The 21,207-nt window shown below is 45.5% G+C and overlaps 1 protein-coding gene across 2 annotated transcripts in view; it reads left to right on the top strand.

The window, feature by feature from the left end:
• BICD2 (BICD cargo adaptor 2) overlaps positions 1 to 21,207 on the top strand; it is a 90,365-nt gene that overhangs the window by 43,188 nt on the left and 25,970 nt on the right. For both annotated transcript variants that reach the window (XM_082060109.1, XM_082060110.1), the window contains exon 2: positions 5,152 to 5,364. In XM_082060109.1, coding sequence (XP_081916235.1) covers positions 5,152 to 5,364 — 213 coding nt within the window. The remainder of the gene's footprint in view (positions 1 to 5,151; positions 5,365 to 21,207) is intronic.

Consider the following 21,207-nt stretch of genomic DNA (forward strand, 5'->3'; position numbering starts at 1 on the left):
GCCCAAGTACTCTTTCTCCCCCCACCTCCCCTCTGCATGTTACTAGGATTATTGTTTAATTTATTGGGATGTAAATTGTAACTTGTAAGTGCAAAGACTTGGGTAACATCGCAGAGATCCAGCAATTAGAGAGTGATACAGAGGTGCTTTTATATTAGCTTGTGTTCCCTAATTTTTTTTACCTCACAAAAATTTGGTGAACATGTCTTTTAAAAGCTGAATATTATAGATATCCTCAGTAATACCTTATGCTGTTTAATACAGGAAGCAGAAGTTACATTTCCGTGGTCTTAGGCCTCAGTTCAGCAAAACCCTTCAGTTCCTGTTTAATTTTTCTTGCGTGATAAAATCCTCACAATATCGAATGAAGAGTAAGTTTGGAGGAACGCACGGTATTTGTCACTGTCCAGAAGCTGATTTGTGTGGTGGAGCCCTGGGCCCATTCAAGATTTTCCTTCCTCGTCATCTTTAAAATCACGCATAAGCAGTTGTGTTTCTCTGCTCTCTGTGTCTTTAAATGGAGACCGTTTTAGTTCCGTTTTAGATGACAGTGTAAGCAACTTATGAAACTCCTTCACTGAAACATTTTTCAGCTTTCTTGGGTGTGTTCTTTCATGACACAGGAAGCTCCTCATCATTTTGACTGGGTAAGAGGGAAATGTTATTTCTGCTGCCTGTTCCTCTGGAAGGTCTCTGGGGGTGGGTTGTGGCACTTTTCTTGTCAGTCCATCTGCTTTAAGCAGCTCTGAGGCTTTTTCTCTGCCGTTGCGTTCTTGCTGTGTTTCAGTGCGTGTCTCGACTTGCACCCCGGATAAAAAGCAAATATGGAAGCATAACCAGCATACTTTGGGTGAATTTCATTGCTTTTAGGACCTGCTTTTGGCCAAGTAGAGGTCTGGAGTGACAGATCAAAGAAAGAGGCAAACAAAGCAGCACTATTCCCAGTTTCCACAAGGCCTAGAGTCTTGCTTTTGAGCATGACCGAGATCAGTCTTTGCATCTCCCATATCACAGCAGCTATTCTGAGAGAATCGCAGCATTCAAAACTCGCCAAGAAGTGTGTGTCTCAGAGATTCTTTGCATTTAATGTGATCAGTGAACATCTGCATGTGAAGAAACTCTTTGAAAACAGGTTCGAAATCTTAATCTTGTTAGAGAAGTACTCAATACCTCAACAAGCAGCAGAACACGAAACTTTGCAGCCCTCGTGTCCAGCAAGGTGTGTGCTAATGAGTTGTCAGAAGCTCATTTATTTTGTGAAGAGATTATACTCCTAAGAGTATCATTCTGATAGAACTGTGAACAGTTTTCTTCACCGTTTTGGTACCTTCGTAGCTAGAAATAGAGGATTTGGCTTCTATTTCTGTGTTTTAGATAGTGTTAAAGGAAAAGTGGATGAGTAGATGCTGGGCTTCTGGCTAAATAAAGGATTATGGGTAAAAAGTCAGTTTTCCTTTTAATAGCTTGGTTTAAAACAGGCCTGGGCTGTAGCCATGGAAAGTAATTGCATTGCCCTGTAATTTTACACAATTTTGTTAAAGTTAAATTTCCTGTTCCACACAGGCTGTTACAGTTACAAAAATGGCTTGTAACATGAGTGTATAAGGTCATTTCTAAGTATGTACAAGAGAATAAAACTTGGTTAGAATTGAGGTGCTTTTAAAATGTTCCCTTATAAATCCACCCAGACAGGATTGTTCCAGGCTGCCTGTCCTGATGACCATGTCGCGGAAGAAAATTTCCCGTGTTCTGTTTAGTGTCAGAGTCCAGTCAGTATCAGTTCTGTCCCCAGCTTTCCGAGCCCTGACAGTAACACCTTCAAGCGAATGGCCGGGTTTCTGCTGGATCTTCCCGAGAGCAGCAGCATCCTCGGCAGGGCTGCTCCCCGAGCCCGGGCCCATAGCTGTTCACTGTGAGCTGAGCTCTGCAGATCCCTGTGCTTGGGCTAGTAGGGGAAAGGGAGCTGGGGGTCCTGGGGACAGCAGGATGACCATGAGCCAGCACTGGGCCCTTGTGGCCAGGAAGACCAATGGTACCTGGGGTGGGTTAGAAGGGGGTGGTCAGTAGGTCAGAGAGGTTCTCCTGCCCCTCTACTCTGCCCTGGGGAGACCACACCTGGAATCTTGTGTCCAGTTGTGGCCCCTCAGTTCCAGCAGGACAGGGAACTGCTGGAGAGAGTCCAGCGCAGCCACCAAGATGCTGAAGGGAGTGGAGCATCTCCCGTGTGAGGAAAGGCTGAGGGAGCTGGGGCTCTGGAGCTGGACGAGAGGAGACTGAGGGGGGACTCATTCCTGGGGATCAATATGGAAAGGGGGAGTGTCAGGAGGATGGAGCCAGGCTCTTCTGGTGACAGCCAATGATAGGACAAGGGGCAATGGGTTCAAACTGGAACACAGGAGGTTCCACTTAAATGTGAGAAGAAACTTGTTCCTGGTGAGGGTGGCAGAGCCTGGCCCAGGCTGCCCAGGGAGGTTGTGGAGTCTCCTTCTGTGCAGACATTCCAACCCGCCTGGACACCTTCCTGTGTAACCTCATCTGGGTGTTCCTGCTCCATGGGGGGATTGCACTGGATGAGCTTTCCAGGGCCCTTCCAACCCCTGACATTCTGGGATTCTGTGAGTTGAGACAAGCCATAAGAAAAGGCACTTTCTAAAAAGAGACCAACTGTCTTATGGCATGGAAAGCAGTGATAGTTTTCTGAACATCACCTCATCTTCAGCAGGGAATAGAAGGGTGCGATGGAAGTCTTGAAAAACAGTGGGTGATCGACCAAGGATCATGGAATAACGACACACCTTCAAGTCTCTGAACAGAAATGCATTCTCTTTTATGGAAATGTGGGAAACTTGTAAACTGACAAAAAACGGTCATGTGAGAGTATGATTTAAAATACAGAATTTATTTCTGTAGAATTTCATTAAGACCAAAAATGCATAAAACCATGAAAAATAAGGGGTTATTTTACATGGATAGCTAAATGTTGGTAGCTCTTCCAAATTTACATTAAGCATTCTGCTTCAAGGCTTGAGACAATCACCAGTTGTGGGAGATTATGAGCTTTCTTGCACCTTTCTCTGAAGCGTCTGGCATTAGCCTCTGTAGGGGACAGGATATTGGATTAAAAAACCCAGTCTCATCTGCTATGCCAATTTCTGTGTTCAGATACTCACTGTCAGTAGTGATTTCTGCAAAATGATGGCATTTTCCTTTTGGTTGCTAAAGAAAGGCCTAGCATCTACGTCAAAAGTTTTAAGAGTGAATAGTTGTTATTGTCAAGAGTTTCTCCCTTAGCGGTGTTCCCGAGTTCCTGGATTGAATCCCACGTGGACTGGCGGATCAGATGGGGCTTGGCATGTCCCGCTACCAGAACACGGTGCCGCTTCACTGGGGAAACGGATGCCCAGGGTCCCTTTCTCTGTGTCAGATTTGTAATAAATGCAACTCTAGAAAAGGGGATCTTAGGGGTTTTTTACGGAAAAACAAGCCAGTGTGTTTGAGAAGCTTGCATTTTTTTGCTATCCCTTTAACATTTATGGCGATCTTAGGTATTAGGCTCTTAAGCTGCTTTGTTGAAACTCATTTGACAAGGACTTACACAGATGGTGCTTTACTTTCTGTCTGAAATGTGACACTTTTTAATTTCCCTTGGGTCATCTCAGTGAACCTGGCTAGAATTTCTTCAATGCATATTTCTCTCCTGTATCTCTGAATTGCTTATCTGAAATAAAATGTAGGCTGATAGGAGCAATATGTGGATGTCTTTAACTGTAGGCAGGGCTAGCACATTCAATCATGTTTCAGCTCTGTTCAATAATTACTGCATCTGGTCTAACATGCAGAGGTAATAAAATACTGCAATCTGCTTCTCTTCAAAGCAGATTTTTCCTCTGCGTTGACAGTATATTTTTGAAGAGCTAGCAAAAGATGATTAATTGAAAAACGCAACACATGACTAGACAAGGAGTTTTGTGAGATGCTGATCTGTCCTTGACCTGGCTTCACTCCTGGTATTAATGTTGGCTATGAAAATCTGCCCTATGGACGCTGGCATCCCAAAAGATGCTGTGGCACCTGAAAGCTCCAAATACATCCTGGGCTGGGTTGCAGTGCGGGCACATGCAGCACTTAAAAGCTTGCGTTCATTAATCTCATTGACTTGGGTCCATCTGCCAGGCTGTGTGTTACTAATATATACCTATGTAAAATGTTAAACTCTTTGCTTTATAACATCTATTAGTGAAAGCCATTGATGGGTTTCTTAAATACTGCTATGCAGCAGCTGGGGTGTCAATATGGGCTGGTGCTCCTGTCTTGAAAAGCGCTGCAGCTCGGCGCGTCGCCTGGTAGAGCATTAAGCAGAATGAGAACCCCCAAAAAGAAGCAGGAGGAGGTAAAAGGGTGAATGAGAGGCCTGATCGGGAGCACGCTCCGCTGAAGAGGTCAGATGTGTGAGCTGCCTCTAAGTCCCTTAGCGGCGCTGCCGAGATGCCGTCTGGGAGCGCAGGTGGCAGAGCTGGCCGGGTGAGCATCGCTGACCCACTTCAGCCAGAGTGACCCACGCCGGCTTAACCGGGCTCCGGAGCCGCCCTGCTGACCTCGCTGGGGTCAGCGGGGTTAAGGGGGCAGTGATCTCCAGCCACCAGCAGCTGAGGGTGGTGATAATGTTCCTTGGTATGGCTGGATGAGGAAGAGTGAGTGTGCTCCCAGCCTGAGAAATGGAACAGGCTGTTTATACTCAATCTCTTCGCAGCGATTCAATTTTTGCAGGAGACTGATCCCACTATAGAGAATATGCATGTGCAGAAGTGTCTGGTCATCTTGCAGTTGTCTTGTTGAAAACCAAAATCTCACTTTAACAGCAAACTCAAACTGATACCTTCTTTTTCCCTCTCACAAGTGTTTATATGAGGTTCTACATAAATATCCCATGTATCACAAAACATTGTTTGGGTGCTACACTTTAAAGAGCCCCATGATCACCACTTGACAGTATTTAAAGGCCTGATGCCAGAAGAGGAGGGTGTAGGAAAGAGTTGCATTGTTTTGCATCAAAGAAATATGAGGGTAAATACTCTCAGCTGTTTACAATGGAAGTTACATATGCAAAATTCTGAGTTTCCTAGTAAAAGCTTTGTTTTCTGACTCTCCTAGGCTTTTGGGCAGGCCCACACCAACCACAAGAAGGTAGCAGCAGATGGAGAGAGCAGAGAGGAGACCTTGATTCAGGAATCGGCCACCAAGGAAGAGTACTACATGAAGAAAGTGATGGAGTTGCAGACAGAACTGAAGCAGCTCAGAAACGTCCTTGCCAACACCCAGTCTGAAAATGAACGCCTTAATTCTGTTGCACAGGAACTGAAGGAGGTAAGTGAAGGTGCACAGTGTGCACCACGGTTTATATTGTGGTTATGTTTTCTTGTGCTGTGTAACCAAAATAAGGAAGATTCTTGAGCTGATTGGTATCTGCTTAATACTGCTGGCAGCTGCTAAGATGGGTTGTCTCTCTGAGACTTCAGCAAGGTATTACATCCAACCGAAGCTGTAATTCAACAGTCCAGTAAATCCAGCTTTCTGGTTGCAGCCACTGAACCTACCTGTTGTGCCCACAGTGGTTCTGACAAAACACTGAATTGCACAAAAGGTCTAGCAGTAAAATTCATAGTCATGTGTTTTCTCTCCAGAAAGTGATGTGTTTTACTTTTTTCATAGGTTGCTTAATTTACTACCTCAAAGTATCTTTGACCTTTTATTGTTCTGTCTGTTTCTGAGGGGAAATAATCACTGAAAAATTGACTTTAAAAGTTTAATTACTTATGAAATCTGTAGCTCAGCAAGAGTCTCTGTGGCACTGATGCAGAAAAGATTGTTTTGAGAGCTCAAACCATTGCTCAAATTTAAACTGGGTAAAAGTTAGAGAGACTGTGAACTGCACATGATGTGGTAAACAATCCGCAATTATTACTCATAAACTTTCTTGCACCTTCCTTTGAAGTGCTGGGTACAAGTCTTGTCTGACCGGGAGATAATTGCCTGGGCTCCCCTGCCAGGAGTTGGGGTCACCTAAGAGCCCACGTGTTAATCTCAACATACTCTATGTCACCACAGCTGAAAATCAGGAGTGTCTGATTTAATTTCTTTAGGACATAGTAACAAATATGTGGTGGTAAAATTCACGGGGAAACGTGGGTTACTGCTGTGGAGATGTGGGAGTTCAACACATCCTGTCTTTAAGGTACAACAGAGAAGATTTGTAGGGCAAATTGTCAGAGGTGATCGAATGGGCCACTCAAGCCCTCCTATAATTCTATGGGTCCTGGCTGTGGGATAACAGAGCTGGAATCAGGCCACATGAAGGAACCCGTCCCTGCAAGCATACACACACAAATCTTGTCTATATTTCTAACCTTTAAGAACAGCTTAAAGAAAAGCTCTCCACCCCAGAGGCAGCATCGTGTCCGTAATGGATCCCAAACGCCACTCAAAAGCTAAGCTTGCTGACGGGCAGGTTTCCATCCTGCTCCCTGCATTGCTGCAGCTGAAGGCAATTTTTCCTTCTAGATACTGACACTTTTCAGCCACCTTTACTTGGAACTGCGTTTTGCTTTACACAGCCCTCAGACGAGCTGTCTGTTTGAAAGGTTCTAGGGCGTGGGTGTGTTTTTTCTTGTGCTTTGTCCTTCCACGTCACCCGCACACGCTTGTGTGCAAACGTGAGAGATGGACCCCAGTGAGAACTGAACAGTGCAGGAAGACGGAAAGTGCGCGATGTCAGTTTTCTTGTGAAGACTTTTTTTTTAAGACTTTAAGGTCTCTTCTGCTAAATGTGGTAAGATGCACTTAGTTACTTCATTAGAAATAAAGGCTGATGATAATTAACTGGATGAGACTGATTTGAAACTTGGATTGGAAACTGAACTCAGAGAAAAATAAAAATCGAAACTTAATGTGATAAATAAATGGAATCTTGTAGTTAGGAGTTTATCTGAATGTCGCTTTGTGTCATCTCATAGAATCATTTTGTTTGGAAAAGTCCTTTAAGGTCATTGAGTCCAACCATAACCTCACTCTGGCACTGCCCCATGTCCTGAGAACCTCATCTGTGTGTCTGTCCAACCCTCCAGGGCTGGTGACTCCAGCACTGCCCTGGGTAGCCTGTTCCAATGCCCCACAGCCCTTTGGGGAAGAAATTGTTCCCCACATCCAACCACAACCTCCCCTGGCGCAACTTGAGGCCGTTTCCTCTGCTCCTGGCGCTTGTTCCTGGGGAGCAGAGCCCGACCCCCCCTGGCTCCAAGCTCCTTTCAGGCAGTTCAGAGATCAGAAGGTCTCCCCTCAGCTCCTGTTCTCCAGCTGAACCCCCCAGGTCCCTCAGCCGCTCCCATCACACTTGTGCTCCAGCCCCTCACCAGCTCCGTTCCCTTAACTCGCTCCAGCACCTCAAGGCCTTTCTTGGTGTGAGGGGCCCAAAACTGCCCCCAGGATTTGTGGTTTGGCCTCCCCAGTGCCAGCACAGGGACGGTCACTGCCCTGGGCCTGCTGGCCACACCAGTGCTGGTACCAGCCAGGATGCTGGTGGCCATTTGGCCACCTGGGCACACACTGGCTCATGTTCAGCCACTGTCACCAACATCCCCAGGTCCTTTTCCACTGGGGACTTTCCAGCTGCTCTTCCCCAGCCTGGAGTGTTCATGGGGTTGTTGTGACCCAAGTGCAGGACCCGGCACTTGCCTTTGTTGACCCTCAAGCAATTGGCTTCAGGCCATCAATCCAGCTGGTCCAGATCTCTCTGTATGGCCTTCCCACCCTCCAGCACGTCAACACTCACACCCAGCTTGGTGTCATCTCCAAACTTACCGAGGGTGCACTCGATCCTCTCATCCAGATCATTGATAACGAGATTAAGCAGCATCTCGGTACATGCATTCTTCTTTCCTTCCCTTTTTTAGCCTAGCTGTTTGTTCTGCTGCTGATAAATTATGGTGAGGTGAAGAGGTATGGAAGAGGAAAAGAAATGGCCTGAAAGCTTTAGTTTTGAAATGAAAATGTCTGCACCAATTGACCATGTGTGGTATGGGATTCTTTTCCTCTGAAGATGCCTATTTGTATATTGCATTTTGATTTCGTTTGTCTTATAAGTAGTAGGGAACAGTGAGACAGGATGTGTGAATAGACATATCAACCTTCTCCTGGCCCACAAAAAAGCCAAGCCAGCATGACCCTCTTAAGGAACTTGGCTTTTCTCTCATACGATGCAGTAGGAAGTGGCACAAGTTCAGAGTTGCTACTTCACCATTGTTGTCCAGGTAAGTGGAAACAGGAGGAAACACACAGGCCTCCTGTGATGATTTATAGCATATTCATTTTGCAAGCGTTGCTCAAGAGGAATCAAGGAGAACATGTTGTGGCTGTTGTAAGCTAGTGAGCAGGATAAGCAGCGTGGTATTCCCCAGTCCCTGTTGCTGTGCTTAGTTTTAGGCTGCTGTATGGTAAAAATCTGATGTTGATTTAGTCCGAGGAGCCCGTGCTGTGAAGAATGGTGCTGTCGTCTGAACACACTGAGGATGAAGGTGGAATACAATCTACTGCTTTATACCACAGAGACATAGTGGAAATTCCTCCCTTTGTTTGTTCTGACTGCTGAGGAAGGAAAAAAATACTGTGGCTCTTCTCCATCTTGTTATAGAGAATGTTTGTAGGCAGATGTAGTCTTTATAGTCTGTATTTTGGAAGTCCCATATTATTGCCTATCAAAAGAATGGACTTGCAAGGTGTCTGGGGGGAACAGGAAAATTTACTTCCATTGCAATCGTTCTGGATTGGACACAGAAAAGAGGAAGGATGTGGAAAATGCTTGATTATGTGTCCTCTGGTGAGGCAGAGGGCTCCTCCTGTCAAAACTAAAAGTTTAAAAGACAAGAAAAAGAAACAGTCAGGAAGGAAATAATCTGACGCTGAATCTCTGATTTATTTTTGAGGGAGACCTGCTTGTCAGGGCTGGCTGCAAAAGGCTTTATCTGCTGTTTTGTAGCTATTTGATAGCACATGGAGTTGCTGGGGCTTTTTTGGAAGAATCTGGTCAGTCGTTAGTAGTGGCAGGAGGAGGATGGTCGAGGGCACCGGAGGCACCTTGAAACCAGGCAGACCCGTGTCGGTTGGAAATGCATTCAAGACTGCGTGTTCAAGGTGCCGTCGTTCCTTTTGTGTCTTGTTAGGACACTTGCACGGAAGCATTGAGTTGGTTTGGGAAGGAGCAGTGACACTGGGTGCACCTGGAGCTGCTGCAGCAGACACAAGCGGTTTTGACGTTTTTGGGTGACTTATCTAACTCTGGCCTGTTGAGACAGGCCGGCAGGGTGGTTACGGATGATGGGTTTTAGTGCTGACATTAGCTAGCTCAGCAGCTCCTGTGTCCTGGAGGAGGCAATGAAGGAGTAATTGCTCCTGAGTAATTGCTAATTGCCATTCCTTTTTAATCTGCTTTCATCTCTCCTGTGTTTAGTGGCACCCAAACAGATTTCATAGCGTGATTTGGCTGTGAAGTCATGAGGTGGCTGTGCCTCGCAGAGAGAAGCTGAAAAACAAGTGAGCGACTCTTTCCCAGGGAAGTAAAGCTGTTCTGATTATGTAAACTAAAGAAGGAAATAGATTTTAACGTGTGTGCTTTTACCTGTGAAGAAAAATAGCTGATGTGATATGGTAAAATAGAATATGGACTAAATAGTATGTTTTAAAAAGTTATCAGCAGTGTATGAGTAATTTTATTCCTCAGAGTCTATAAAATGGAAGCTGTTTTTTTGAGGTTTGTTCCGAAGAAACTTTCTTGTTCTGCATTATTGTCTAATAGGCTTTATCAAGAAAGTGTGTGTCAATGTGAAGGATAATGCACACCGTGCAGTGACCTGGCCCTGCTGTGCGCGGGGGATTCTCCCTCTCTTTCCTGTGGATGATGCTGGGATTTTCAGGTCTGTGTTGAACACAGACACACAATTGTTTGTCCTGGGGTTTTGTTTGTTCCTTTGTTTTTAACCCTAGAGAAAAAGGCTACCCAGCACGGAGACCTATAAAGACCTGTCAGTTTTGTCGTGCCTGACGTTGGCGGAATCGGTCATGAGTTTGGTTTTCTGGAGTCTCAAGTGACTCTAACAACCCTCATGCTCCAGTCAAATCCCGTAAATAATTTCTTTCACTAAGTTTATGGCCTGCGAAGCTCACCCATGCTCTCAGATTAAACCTAAAAAACTAACCAACCAGCCCTGACATGTTTATTCTTCAGCGAACAAAAAAATGTCATTTCTTCATTGCAGAATATAGTAAGCACTGCTAGAAAGCTTCTGTGCCAGGGATTTGTGGGTGGCTTTATGTTTCAGCCTTGTGTACCACTTACTGCTATTCCCGTATGTTGCACGGGAAAGGCTGCAGGAGGCTGGTGCATTTGTACATCGTCTTTTCTTGCCCTGAAAGCTCATAGGAATCCATGTGTTTATCAGCACTGAACTTGGGTGTAAGGCAGCAGTGTGATGAGGCTTTCAGTGTAAGGCTCTGGGGATAAAGATGTTTCTCCCCCATTTCTCCTTGTTCCTGTGGCAATCCTCAGCTTCTAATGGAAAAGGCTCTGAGCACAAAGGGGTTTTGCAGAGCCGAATACCTGTGGATTTTCCTGTCCTTTCTGAGCCCAGGTGTAATGCTCCAATAATAGCCCACAGCAGCGCATAGAAGATATTCCTTGATTCATTGCTGGCTTTTTAAACTGTGCATACAGAGGCGTATTTAAATAATGCTAAAACAAACTGCAAGAGTTATATCTGAAGAGAGCAGCCTGGCTGGAAATCAGCAGCTAAACGTGCTCCAAATGTAAAAGTGGCTGTTTGCACATTGGTAAAGCTCCATTTCCAAAAGCAAAGCAGTGCTGAGCTCGCTTCTTGAAGGCATCACGTTTAGCGTGCAGGACTGGATTTCTTGTCCGTTAAGGTGTTGAAAGAATGAGAAGGGTCACAGTGTGAATAGTCTTGTTGTATTTATTTTGTAAACCCTGCCTTTTGTGCGGTGCGGGAGGTTCGGAGGCGGCACTGCGGTGCGATAGCTGCGCGTTGCAGGCAGCTGTTCTCTTCCCACCTTTTTATTTTCATTGTAGAGCTATGAGAGCTGAGTATTTTTACAAAAATACTGTCATTTTTAGCCATTTGAAACACAATAAAAATCCGTTCCGAAGAAGACGAACGGTTGCGGAAATTCGGTTGGTGTGCTTTGCACGTATTCAAGGAGGCATCTGCTCGTGATTTCTCTTTTGTTGTTGTGCGCTGATATATTCAGAGGAAAGATGTTAACAACAGCGTTTCTCTTGCTGTCGTGGCTGCTGCCTAGAAACTCCGTGTCCAAAAACGAATTAATACTGAAAGCGGGTGCACTGAAAGTCACCATTTGAACACTGCATATTTTCAGATTTTAAAGAAATATTAAAATAAATTCTTATTCTTTTGACATTATAAAACTCTAAATATGATTCTCAGAGTTTCAATTAGTTAAGATTCCCCAATACTGTATTGTTTGGGAATTAAGCTGTAACACGCTCGCTTGGGGATCTTTTCATTGTTCTAATTAAATTGCTGGGTACGTATGGGTGCTGTAATAGCAGGATGAGTCTTCCTCTTCAGTCGTGGCTCCTCACAACCTTCATTGCGACCTTTATTCTGCTCATGGTTTCTGACTGGCAAGAGCACTGGAGGGAACAAGTCTCCTGTATGCAGCTGTAATCTTTTAACGGATGTAAAAACAAAATGCACAGTTGGCGAAGTAGCTGGAAACGCTCTAATGAGTGAAACAATGGCTTGAAGTTACTTTGCAAATTAATTAAAGAGGTGGGAGGTTGGTTTGTTTGGTTGGTTTGTTTTTTCCTGCTGAGTGCAGTGTGAAGTTAGGACGCAGAAGCAGGGAGATCGCTTTGTTTCGCCCCTGCTTGGCACGGCTTCCATTAAGTAGGTGACCCTTGGCAACCTGTCCCAGCAAGATTTGGTGGCATTTTTTGAAAATAGGAAAGAGCATGTACCACAGTATGCTTCAAAGCAGTACTGTAATGTGCTTGGGGGGTAATTCCTTTGTTTCACCTAGTGCTTCTGTGCTGATAAATCAACTCAGAACTGCACCCTGAGATTGTTTTTCAAGGCACATATGGTAGGTTTTAAGAATGTGGCTTGTGACAAACATCGCTCGGGCACAGCACGAAGTGCCAGCTGGGGATGAGCCTGTGGTGTCGGAAATAACGTGGCTGTGCTGTTGATGCCCTTGTGACTATCAGGATCCATTATTTTTTTTTCCACCCATATTTTGTTTTTCAAGTTTAGGTTTTTTTTAGGTGAAGTAAGTTTGAGGTCATAACATATCAAGTTTCTCTCCCCATAATGGCCAACGGATCACCTGCAGATGAAGAAGGCTATCAGATTTTTATAACTGACATTGCATGGTATTCTCTCCCTCTATTTAATTAGTGAGCATAGCTAACTCGTTAACCCCTGCTACTTCTTAGTATTTGGTTGCCCAGAGGGAGGTGTCTGCTGCTCTAAAAGTGAAGCAGATGGGAGAAACCCGGGACAGTTGGCATTTCCCTGACCCACGGACACCTGTGCTGTGTCAGACTGGCACCGGCCCGAGCGGTGCTTACGTAGCCAGGTCTGAAGGGGAAATCCTGAAAGGAGATTGAAAAGATGGCTGATTTGAACCTGATAACCTGCCAGCACTGTGCCCCTGTACCCAGGAAGGCCAATGGTACCTGGGGTGGGTTAGAAGGGGGTGGTCAGTAGGTCAGAGAGGTTCTCCTGCCCCTCTGCTCTGCCCTGGGGAGACCACACCTGGAATATTGTGTCCAGTTGTGGCCCCTCAGTTCCAGCAGGACAGGGAACTGCTGGAGAGAGTCCAGCGCAGCCACCAAGATGCTGCAGGGAGTGGAGCATCTCCCGTGTGAGGAAAGGCTGAGGGAGCTGGGGCTCTGGAGCTGGACAAGAGGAGACTGAGGGGGGACTCATTCCTGGGGATCAATATGGAAAGGGGGAGTGTCAGGAGGATGGAGCCAGGCTCTTCTTGGTGACAACCAGTGATAGGACAAGGGGCAATGGGTGCAAACTGGAACACAAGAGGTTCCACTTAAAGATGAGAAGAAACTTGTTCCTGGTGAGGGTGGCAGAGCCTGGCCCAGGCTGCCCAGGGGGGTTGTGGAGTCTCCTTCTGTGCAGACATTCCAACCCGCCTGGACACCTTCCTGTGTAACCTCATCTGGGTGTTCCTGCTCCATGGGGGGATTGCACGGGATGAGCTTTCCAGGTCCCTTCCAACCCCTGACATTCTGGGATTCTGTGATAAATTACTGGTTTTTAGATCTGGTTTTTAGAATATCCAAGGAAGTTCTTAGTGTTACAGTTGTGTGGCCAATATGAAAATAGCAGGTATTAGTTGGGACAGCTGATGGCTACCAGGCAATATAGATCGGCCTGTCAGCACAGGCACTGCCAACTACTTCGCAGAATAGGGCACTGCCACTTCTGCTGTCATGGTATTTTGCCCTAAAATGCAGAATCTAGAATGGAGACTTGTCCTTTCTGTGTCTTAATAATGGCTATGTATGTTCTGTGGTTATTCTAACAGAGCTGTTTGATCGTATCTATGTCTCAACCATTGGAGTTCAGAGGAAATTAGACAAAAACTCTTGTGGATGGAAAAACTGGCCTGGGGTCCATGAACACTGCTTTTTGTGTGATGCAGAGACTCTTCTATTTTGCTGCTGCCAGTTTTGCCTACATGTAGATTTTTATACAGTATAATTTTAGTGTGGTTTATGGAAACAGTTCTTAGGAAAATAATCCTTTCTTATAGAAAGAGGGCAGTGTGTTACTGTTATATGGCCAAAGATTTATTTTTTTTTAATTGCTTTACAGAAATATAGGTCAGTGGCCCTCTAAGAGGCACAGATCGTGCACTTTTGAGTGCGACTGGAACAATACAGTATCTTGCGGATGACTGGTATACAACTGGTATACAACACGTGCTGCCTCCAAAGCGTGTCCTGCAAGGAAGAGGCTGGTGTGGCATAAATACATTCAGAACAACTGACCCTGCAGAGCTTTTGGCTTTTCAAAGCCTCTTGTAGCTCTAAGATAAGCGTCATGAGACAAAGGAAATCTCTGGAAGCAGCATGTAGTCATTATTTGACAAAGATCCAATTGCCATGTCGCACATCTGTTTATTTCTATAGAGTCCAAGCTAGATGTAACACACTGTCTCAAGTACAACTGTGAAAAGGGAAGGAAATGTCATCATTTAGTCCTAGTATATATGAAGTAATTTTATTAAGTCATCAGAAAGTTATTAATTCTGCCCTGCTAAGTGGTAAACAAGGCTGCTGAAAGAAAATCTGGGCTGCTTGAGTCCTGCTCCTGTTGTAACCTTCAGTTTGTCTGTTGGAAAGCAGAAATACAGCCTGTGATATGGCAGCAGCTGGGGTTATGCCCGGACTGATCTCCCACAGCTCTGTCCTTGCTTTCCATCTCTTTTCACTTGATCCTTCTTTCTCACCACCACCTTTAGTTTCATGCAAGTTATACACAGCAACTTCATTTAGATAAATTTTGCACTGCAGACACTTGCAATTTGTGCAACTGTGTGCAAGTCAGTGTGTTGGATGTGAAGTGTTACTAGAAAATGTTGCTGCTAGATTAGAAAATAACAACTTTTAATTGGGAATGCTGAGTGATCCTGGTTTGGCAGCAGGAACCGTGCTGGAACTTGTAAAGGGAAAATATATATACATATATATATATTAATCCAGCCTCCATAAAGCTTCCATATGATATTATAGCCTTTGCCTCTATTCCATGGGATTTTCTGTAAAGAAGTACCACTTCCATAATAAGCAAAATCTTTCGTATGCCTCTGCTACTCATAAAGTAATATCATAGGTATAATTAATTTAGATAGATAACTCCTTCGGGATTGACCTCATTAAAATTGTTTGGAGTAGTGATGGGGCTCTAAGCCAGTGATTTTGAGATGATTGTATCTCAATAGGATTGAGTAGTGTAAACTAAGCACTTTCCCCATCCAGGAGGTGCGGCATCTTGTGAAAATAGGCCACTAATGCTGCAAGTATAAATTTAGCCCAAGTTTTTATCTCGTGCCTTACATATAAATTAGTTATGGCCAAATTAAGTCAGTAGTAGACCTCTAATCTTTAATAACTGTATTAACTTCAACGTTTTGTCAACATTATTTTAATTGTAAATTCTTTTAAGCCTTACCGATTTGTGGTATCTAGCGCTGAAGTTGCAGAAATTTGCTCCTGGCCTGCTGGTGCAGTACGGTGCAGTTAAACCTGCCCGGAACACTGTCCTGGAGGGAAACGGTAAAATAGGCCTTTAGTATAAGAGTAAGAAATATGAGTAAGAAAATAAATGAGTCTTTGACAGACCTGTAACAGAAGAGGGCAGGCTTTAATTAACATCAGAAACTTGTGATTATTGAAAAGATGTGGTTTGTGGACATTTCTAATGAGGCAGAGTTAACGTGGACTTGCAAAGGGACATAACAGCAGGTAAAAGTGCAGTTTTATCACTGATTAACAGAAGGATGTTTAAAAAATAAAAGTGACAACAGCGAAAAAGACTTGACCAGGGAGAAAATTGTTGAGAAGTTTATCACCTTTTCTAGGTGGTTTATGGAAATACTAAAACATTAGACTTGTTTTAGCTTGGTTAGGGACAAGCGAGACTGTTCAGGATGTTGACAAGGGAATGTCTGATGGTGTTAGAAGGGATTCCCTGCAGATTTTTCACCCTGGTCGCTGGCCTGTCTCCTTCTGTCCGAGGCTGTTGGTACCTGGGAGCAGCAGCAGCTCTGCCTCATCGTAAGAAAAGGACATTGAGGTGCTGGAGCGAGTTGAGAGAAGGGAACGGAGCTGGTGAGGGGCTGGAGCACAAGTGTGATGGGAGCGGCTGAGGGACCTGGGGGGTTCAGCTGGAGAACAGGAGCTGAGGGGAGACCTTCTGATCTCTGAACTGCCTGAAAGGAGCTTGGAGCCAGGGGGGTCGGGCTCTGCTCCCCAGGAACAAGCGCCAGGAGCAGAGGAAACGGCCTCAAGTTGCGCCAGGGGAGGTTGAGGTTGGATGTGGGGAACAATTTCTTCCCCAAAGGGCTGTGGGGCATTGGAACAGGCTGCCCAGGGCAGTGCTGGAGTCACCAGCCCTGGAGGGGTTTAAAAGGCGTTTAGAGGAGGTTGTTAGGGACATGGTTTAGTGCTAGAGCTGGGTTGGGCTATGGTTGAACTCAATGATTCTGGGAGTCTCTTCCAACTGAAATGATTCTCTGATTCTATGGCCCAGGCTGGGCTCGGGGCTCCGGGGCCGGAGCTGGTCCAGCGCACCCCAAGTCCCAGCACGGAGCTCCAGCACACGGTGAGTTCACATCTCACCAAAAATAGTCCCTGTTCGATGAGGGCTGTTGTGGATCTATTGCGAGCCATACCCCAGCAGCATGGTTGCTCTTGAGAGGCGGAGTGTCTTCACAAAACCAGGGATGTAGGCCGATCTCTAGTTAGGGGAACTGGCCTGTTTGGGCTTTGCTACCAAATGATCACAGTGAATTGCAGGTGTTTGACTCTCCTAAGACAGCTGGTGCATTAGAGGAGTCCAGATTATATGCTTCAGTCAGGAAATGAAGCCCTGAGAACTTTCAAGGATCTGAACTCAATTTCAGCAAATTACTGTTTCAAAGTTGGCTTTGTGACCTCCTGTTGTGTACCTCCTTAGAGCCACCACATTTCTCCAGGCAGAGCAATATCTCACTTGTAGCTTTCATTGCTGTTCTTTGTTAAGGAGTGCAGATATAGGTAATGCCTGATTTGGGTTATTAGATTTTAATAAGCAGTCTCAATCTGAAATATCTTATCATCAACTAGGTGATCCTGCTCTGCCAGGGGGATTGAACTAGATGATCTTCTGAGGTCTCTTCCAATCCCTGACATTCTGTGATTCTGTGAAATATGAAAACTGTTTGATGTCACAACTGACTTGAAAATATATATATATATATATATGTATATGTGATTTCGAGTTACTAATTGAAATACCCTTTTGGTACTACTTTATTCCCACAAGTGTGGGCTGTAGACAAAACCACAGAAGAGGCAGTGAACGTTCTTTATGCTTCTTATGCTTCTTTATGCTTCTGGTTTCTAGTTCATTTTGTTGTCCTGGAAGCGTGCTTTACCCTTCCAGTCCCTTTCTAGTTTGCATCCATAGGGAGAGTTACTGCAGTGGGAGCTGGACTTTGTCTCTTCCAGGGGTAAATCCAAGTTCAACTGTCCTCCAGGGGATGACATTCCTGTGTCTTCCCAAACCTGGGGCAATGACGGTCGTGCTGTTGAATGCAGAGAGCTGTCGTCTTGGTTACTGAGCTCTTTTCTTCCTTCTCATTTCAACTTGAAGGAGGTTTGTTGAAACAACCTCGAGTTTGTTTCATTAGCATCTGAGAATACAAACAGAGCCCACAGAACACCCCTCACAACCTGCTCGCTGAGGCCGCGGCAGCTTTCAGCAGGTGCAGCAGCGAGCGAGGCTGCTCTTGAGCGTCACCCACCTCTGCGCTGTTTGCCTGGGGACACTTGGGGTGGCAGTGACCCTTCTTGGAGCTGCGCTTGGCTCCACCAGCCCCTCTGGAGGTAAGAGATGGCAGCTACCTAAGAGTTTATTGGCAGGCCTTGGAAGGGTTAAATGTTTTCTATGTGGCAGTGAAGGACATGGAAAGCTGCCAAAGCATTTAGATTTGATATTTGAAAAGCAGCTGGAGTTTAACTGCTCTTAGCAAGCAATTCAGTGCAGGAAGGGGGAGACTGTAATAATAACGTTTCACACTGCCATTCATAACGTTGTTGTTAAGTTTGGGTCAGCGTTTTCCACCCAGCCTCCCACGCTCAGCCGGAGCCGAGGTGCAGAGCCCAGGTCTCCAAAGCAGTGTGGCTGGGGACACACACTGGGAGCAGGGTCCCCTCTAGTGCTCCCAGAGCTCAAAACCAGCACAGTTTTATAGGTGGTGAGATCACTGTTTGGAAGTGAGACCATTGACAGGAACTGACTTATTCCAGTTTTAAAATGGGTTTTGGATGGCTTTTAAAAGTTGTCCTCTGATCTCAGAGACTTTTCAGTGCCCCCAGATTTATTCCAGTCCTCCCAGCTTCTTCCACACCATTGGTCTGGTTTATTTCTGTGAAGACACGGCACTGCTGCTGCCTTGTCCCAGACACCCAGGGCTACAGACCACCCATTTGGGTGGGCAGATGAAGCCTGGGGGACAGTGTATTTATCCTCCCCGGAGCTGTCACCTTGCAGTGGGAGAGCATCGCTAGAGCAGGGCTGCGATCTCTTACACAAGACTAAGTGGCGGTTTGCTCATCCCAGCTCTACGTGCGCAGGTGTTAACCCTCCCATGACGGAGAAAGGGTTCCGAGGGTGGGTTTTTGATTTGGCTCTGGATTGGATCAACTGTTGAAACAGCAGACGCCACATTAAGCAATATGACACATGTATTGTAGCAAGACTTAATGCTGATTAAGCTATAAGAGATTTAAATGGCTCCAGGATGTGCTGTAGTAACTGAGTCTCACCTCAGGTGTGCAGGAAAGAAATCCATGACAGTGCGTTTCCTTGTTCTCCAATGTCGCAATAAACCCATCCTTAAGGTCACAGCTTCACAAAGCTTTTTATTTAATGGTTTGTGAAAAAATCAAGAAGTCTTGAGCTGAGTACATTAGTAGGGTGGTGCCCCGGCATTAATCACTGACATGTATCTGCAGTGAGATGCTTTGTCATGGGGCAGGTGTTTGGATCTTAAGAGGACAGGTTAAAGAAAAAAAACAACAACAAACACAACAGACAAACAAACAAAACAACAACAAGCCCCAAACAACAACAAAAAAACAACAACAAGCACAACCAAAACCCACAAAAACTAACCAACACCCAAACCTACTAAAAAACAAGCAGTTGTGCACATTTACTACCAAAGCTTCAGGGTAGCTGCATGTCTTCCATTAACGTTTCAGAGCTATTGGGAGCATTATCTGTACGTTAGGATACACAGCTGGTGTGCTCTGTTCCGCACTTTCTGCAGGAGAATGAATGTGCTGCGAGGTGCACGTATTCCACCTCTTCTTCCCTGTCGTCTCTGAGTTTTGTTGCCTGCAGGATATTTGTTGTGAAGTTCCAACCCGGCTGTGCTTGGGAACACCGGGCCTGTCTCCCGTGAATTAGAGCTCTGCAGAGCTTGCCTCCTGGTAGAAAAAAGAAAAATAAAAAGAATAAAAAGACTGCAGCTTCTGCTAGGAAAGAGGAATTGGGTCAGATTTGCTCAGTGGCTCCAAATGCATAAAGTGGGCATATAGCTGGCCCCAGTGTAGGAAACCTCACAAGGGGTGAGGTGAGGAACTTTTTTGGTAAGTTCTTTTAGGATGAGTTGCAGAACAGCCTGAGGTGGTGACACGGGAGCTCGCATGTCACGCTGCTGAGCTGTGCTGGGGGGCAATGGGTGCAAACTGGAACTCAGGAGATTCCGCTTAAAGATGAGAAGAAACTTGTTCCTGGTGAGGGTGGCAGAGCCTGGCCCAGGCTGCCCAGGGGGGTTGTGGAGTCTCCTTCTGTGCAGACATTCCAACCCGCCTGGACACCTTCCTGTGTAACCTCATCTGGGTGTTCCTGCTCCATGGGGGGATTGCACTGGATGAGCTTCCCAGGGCCCTTCAACCCCTGACACTCTGGGATTCCGCGCTGGCATCGCAGCGTCACTGTGGTTTCCACGAGAGCGCTGGGGACAAGTGCTGTGCTGCTGCCCTTGGGGCTTCTCTCCTGCTTTTGGCTGCAATTGCCACTGCTGGGTTTTTTTTTGCAGGGGGGAGGTTTTTCTTTGTTTGGGTTTTTTCTCCCCTGTTCCCAGAGTGAAATAATATTTCAGAGAGGCACCTGGGAAGGGAGACCGGCTGGGCTATGAGTCATCTCTCTCTTGGGGTTTTTTTGGCTCAGTAATTTTTTTTCTGTATGAAATGCAATTAAAGCTTGACTTATTTATGAAAACACACAAACAAAACACTGTTTCTTCTGCTTCTAAGTGACTACAGTATTCTGTCTCCCCCCTTCCTTCCCTATTTGTGTCTACTTCTGTCTGCAGTCACACCAAGGCTTAGAAAGTGGAGCAGTTTTTCATCAGATAGACCATGGCATGGCATGACTTGTAACAGAAGAGTGGAGAAGAGTCCAAACTACAGTTTTGTGTAATATCTGCTTTATTTTTTTCTCAAACGGGCTTGTATGATCACAACACCAAAAAAACTCGCTATAAATTTTGGAAAATAGTCTGCCTGATGCGGGCAGTGACCTTCTCTGCTGGTTGTGTGGTCTGTCTTTTGCAATATTTCTTTTGTGTTTGTGTTGTAAAACACTTCTGAGAGCGCTCTAATTTTTCTGTTGCCTATAACAACTGTTTTCTTAGTAATTTCCCGTGCAGTGTTTGGAGAAGAGGGCACAGGTGCTGATACAATTAAAAACCCCAAAGCTTTGTATCAAAAGAATAGTCCATTTCTGTTGTGTAGGAGCGGAGAGGGGTGTCTGTGACTCCTGAACGGAACTGAAGTGTAAAAGCTGTGATAGTTACATTTGAGTAACTCGGTGACTGTCGAATGTCAGTGGGAATAGTTGAATGCTGAACAACTGTCATAAACATACATTTGGGGTGGTAGTTCTTATATGTTTATATATGTATAGAAATCAGCTATAAGTGGAGCTGTGCCTGGCCCTCAGCCTCCACCAGCCGTGTCTGCACGTTCAGATCACGGTGTGTTCTGGGCAGGAGGGGTGGGAGGTGTCTGTGTGTAGGAACGTTCTCAAGGTTGAGAAGCGGAGGAGCTTTGTCGGGCAGATGATCTCTCAACAGGACTTTATGGCCACCCATTCTGCGCACAGTGGTAATGATGTTTTAAAGTGCTGTATGATGAGCTTGGAGCGGAGGTGTGATTTGTATTTTTTTGTGTGTAGCTGAGAGCCTAACGCTTGTGTTGCAGCTCCCCCTCGCCCCTGTGCTCAGGGTCAGCTCAGGGCAAGAGGGAAGGAAGAAACCAGTTATATGAGGGAGCATGGCACCCCAGTTAACATTGCAGCTTGCAGGCACACACATTTATTTGAC

The sequence above is a fragment of the Streptopelia decaocto genome, assembly GCF_964273445.1.
Source record: "Streptopelia decaocto genome assembly, chromosome: 8".
Classification (NCBI taxonomy): Eukaryota; Metazoa; Chordata; class Aves; order Columbiformes; family Columbidae; genus Streptopelia; species Streptopelia decaocto.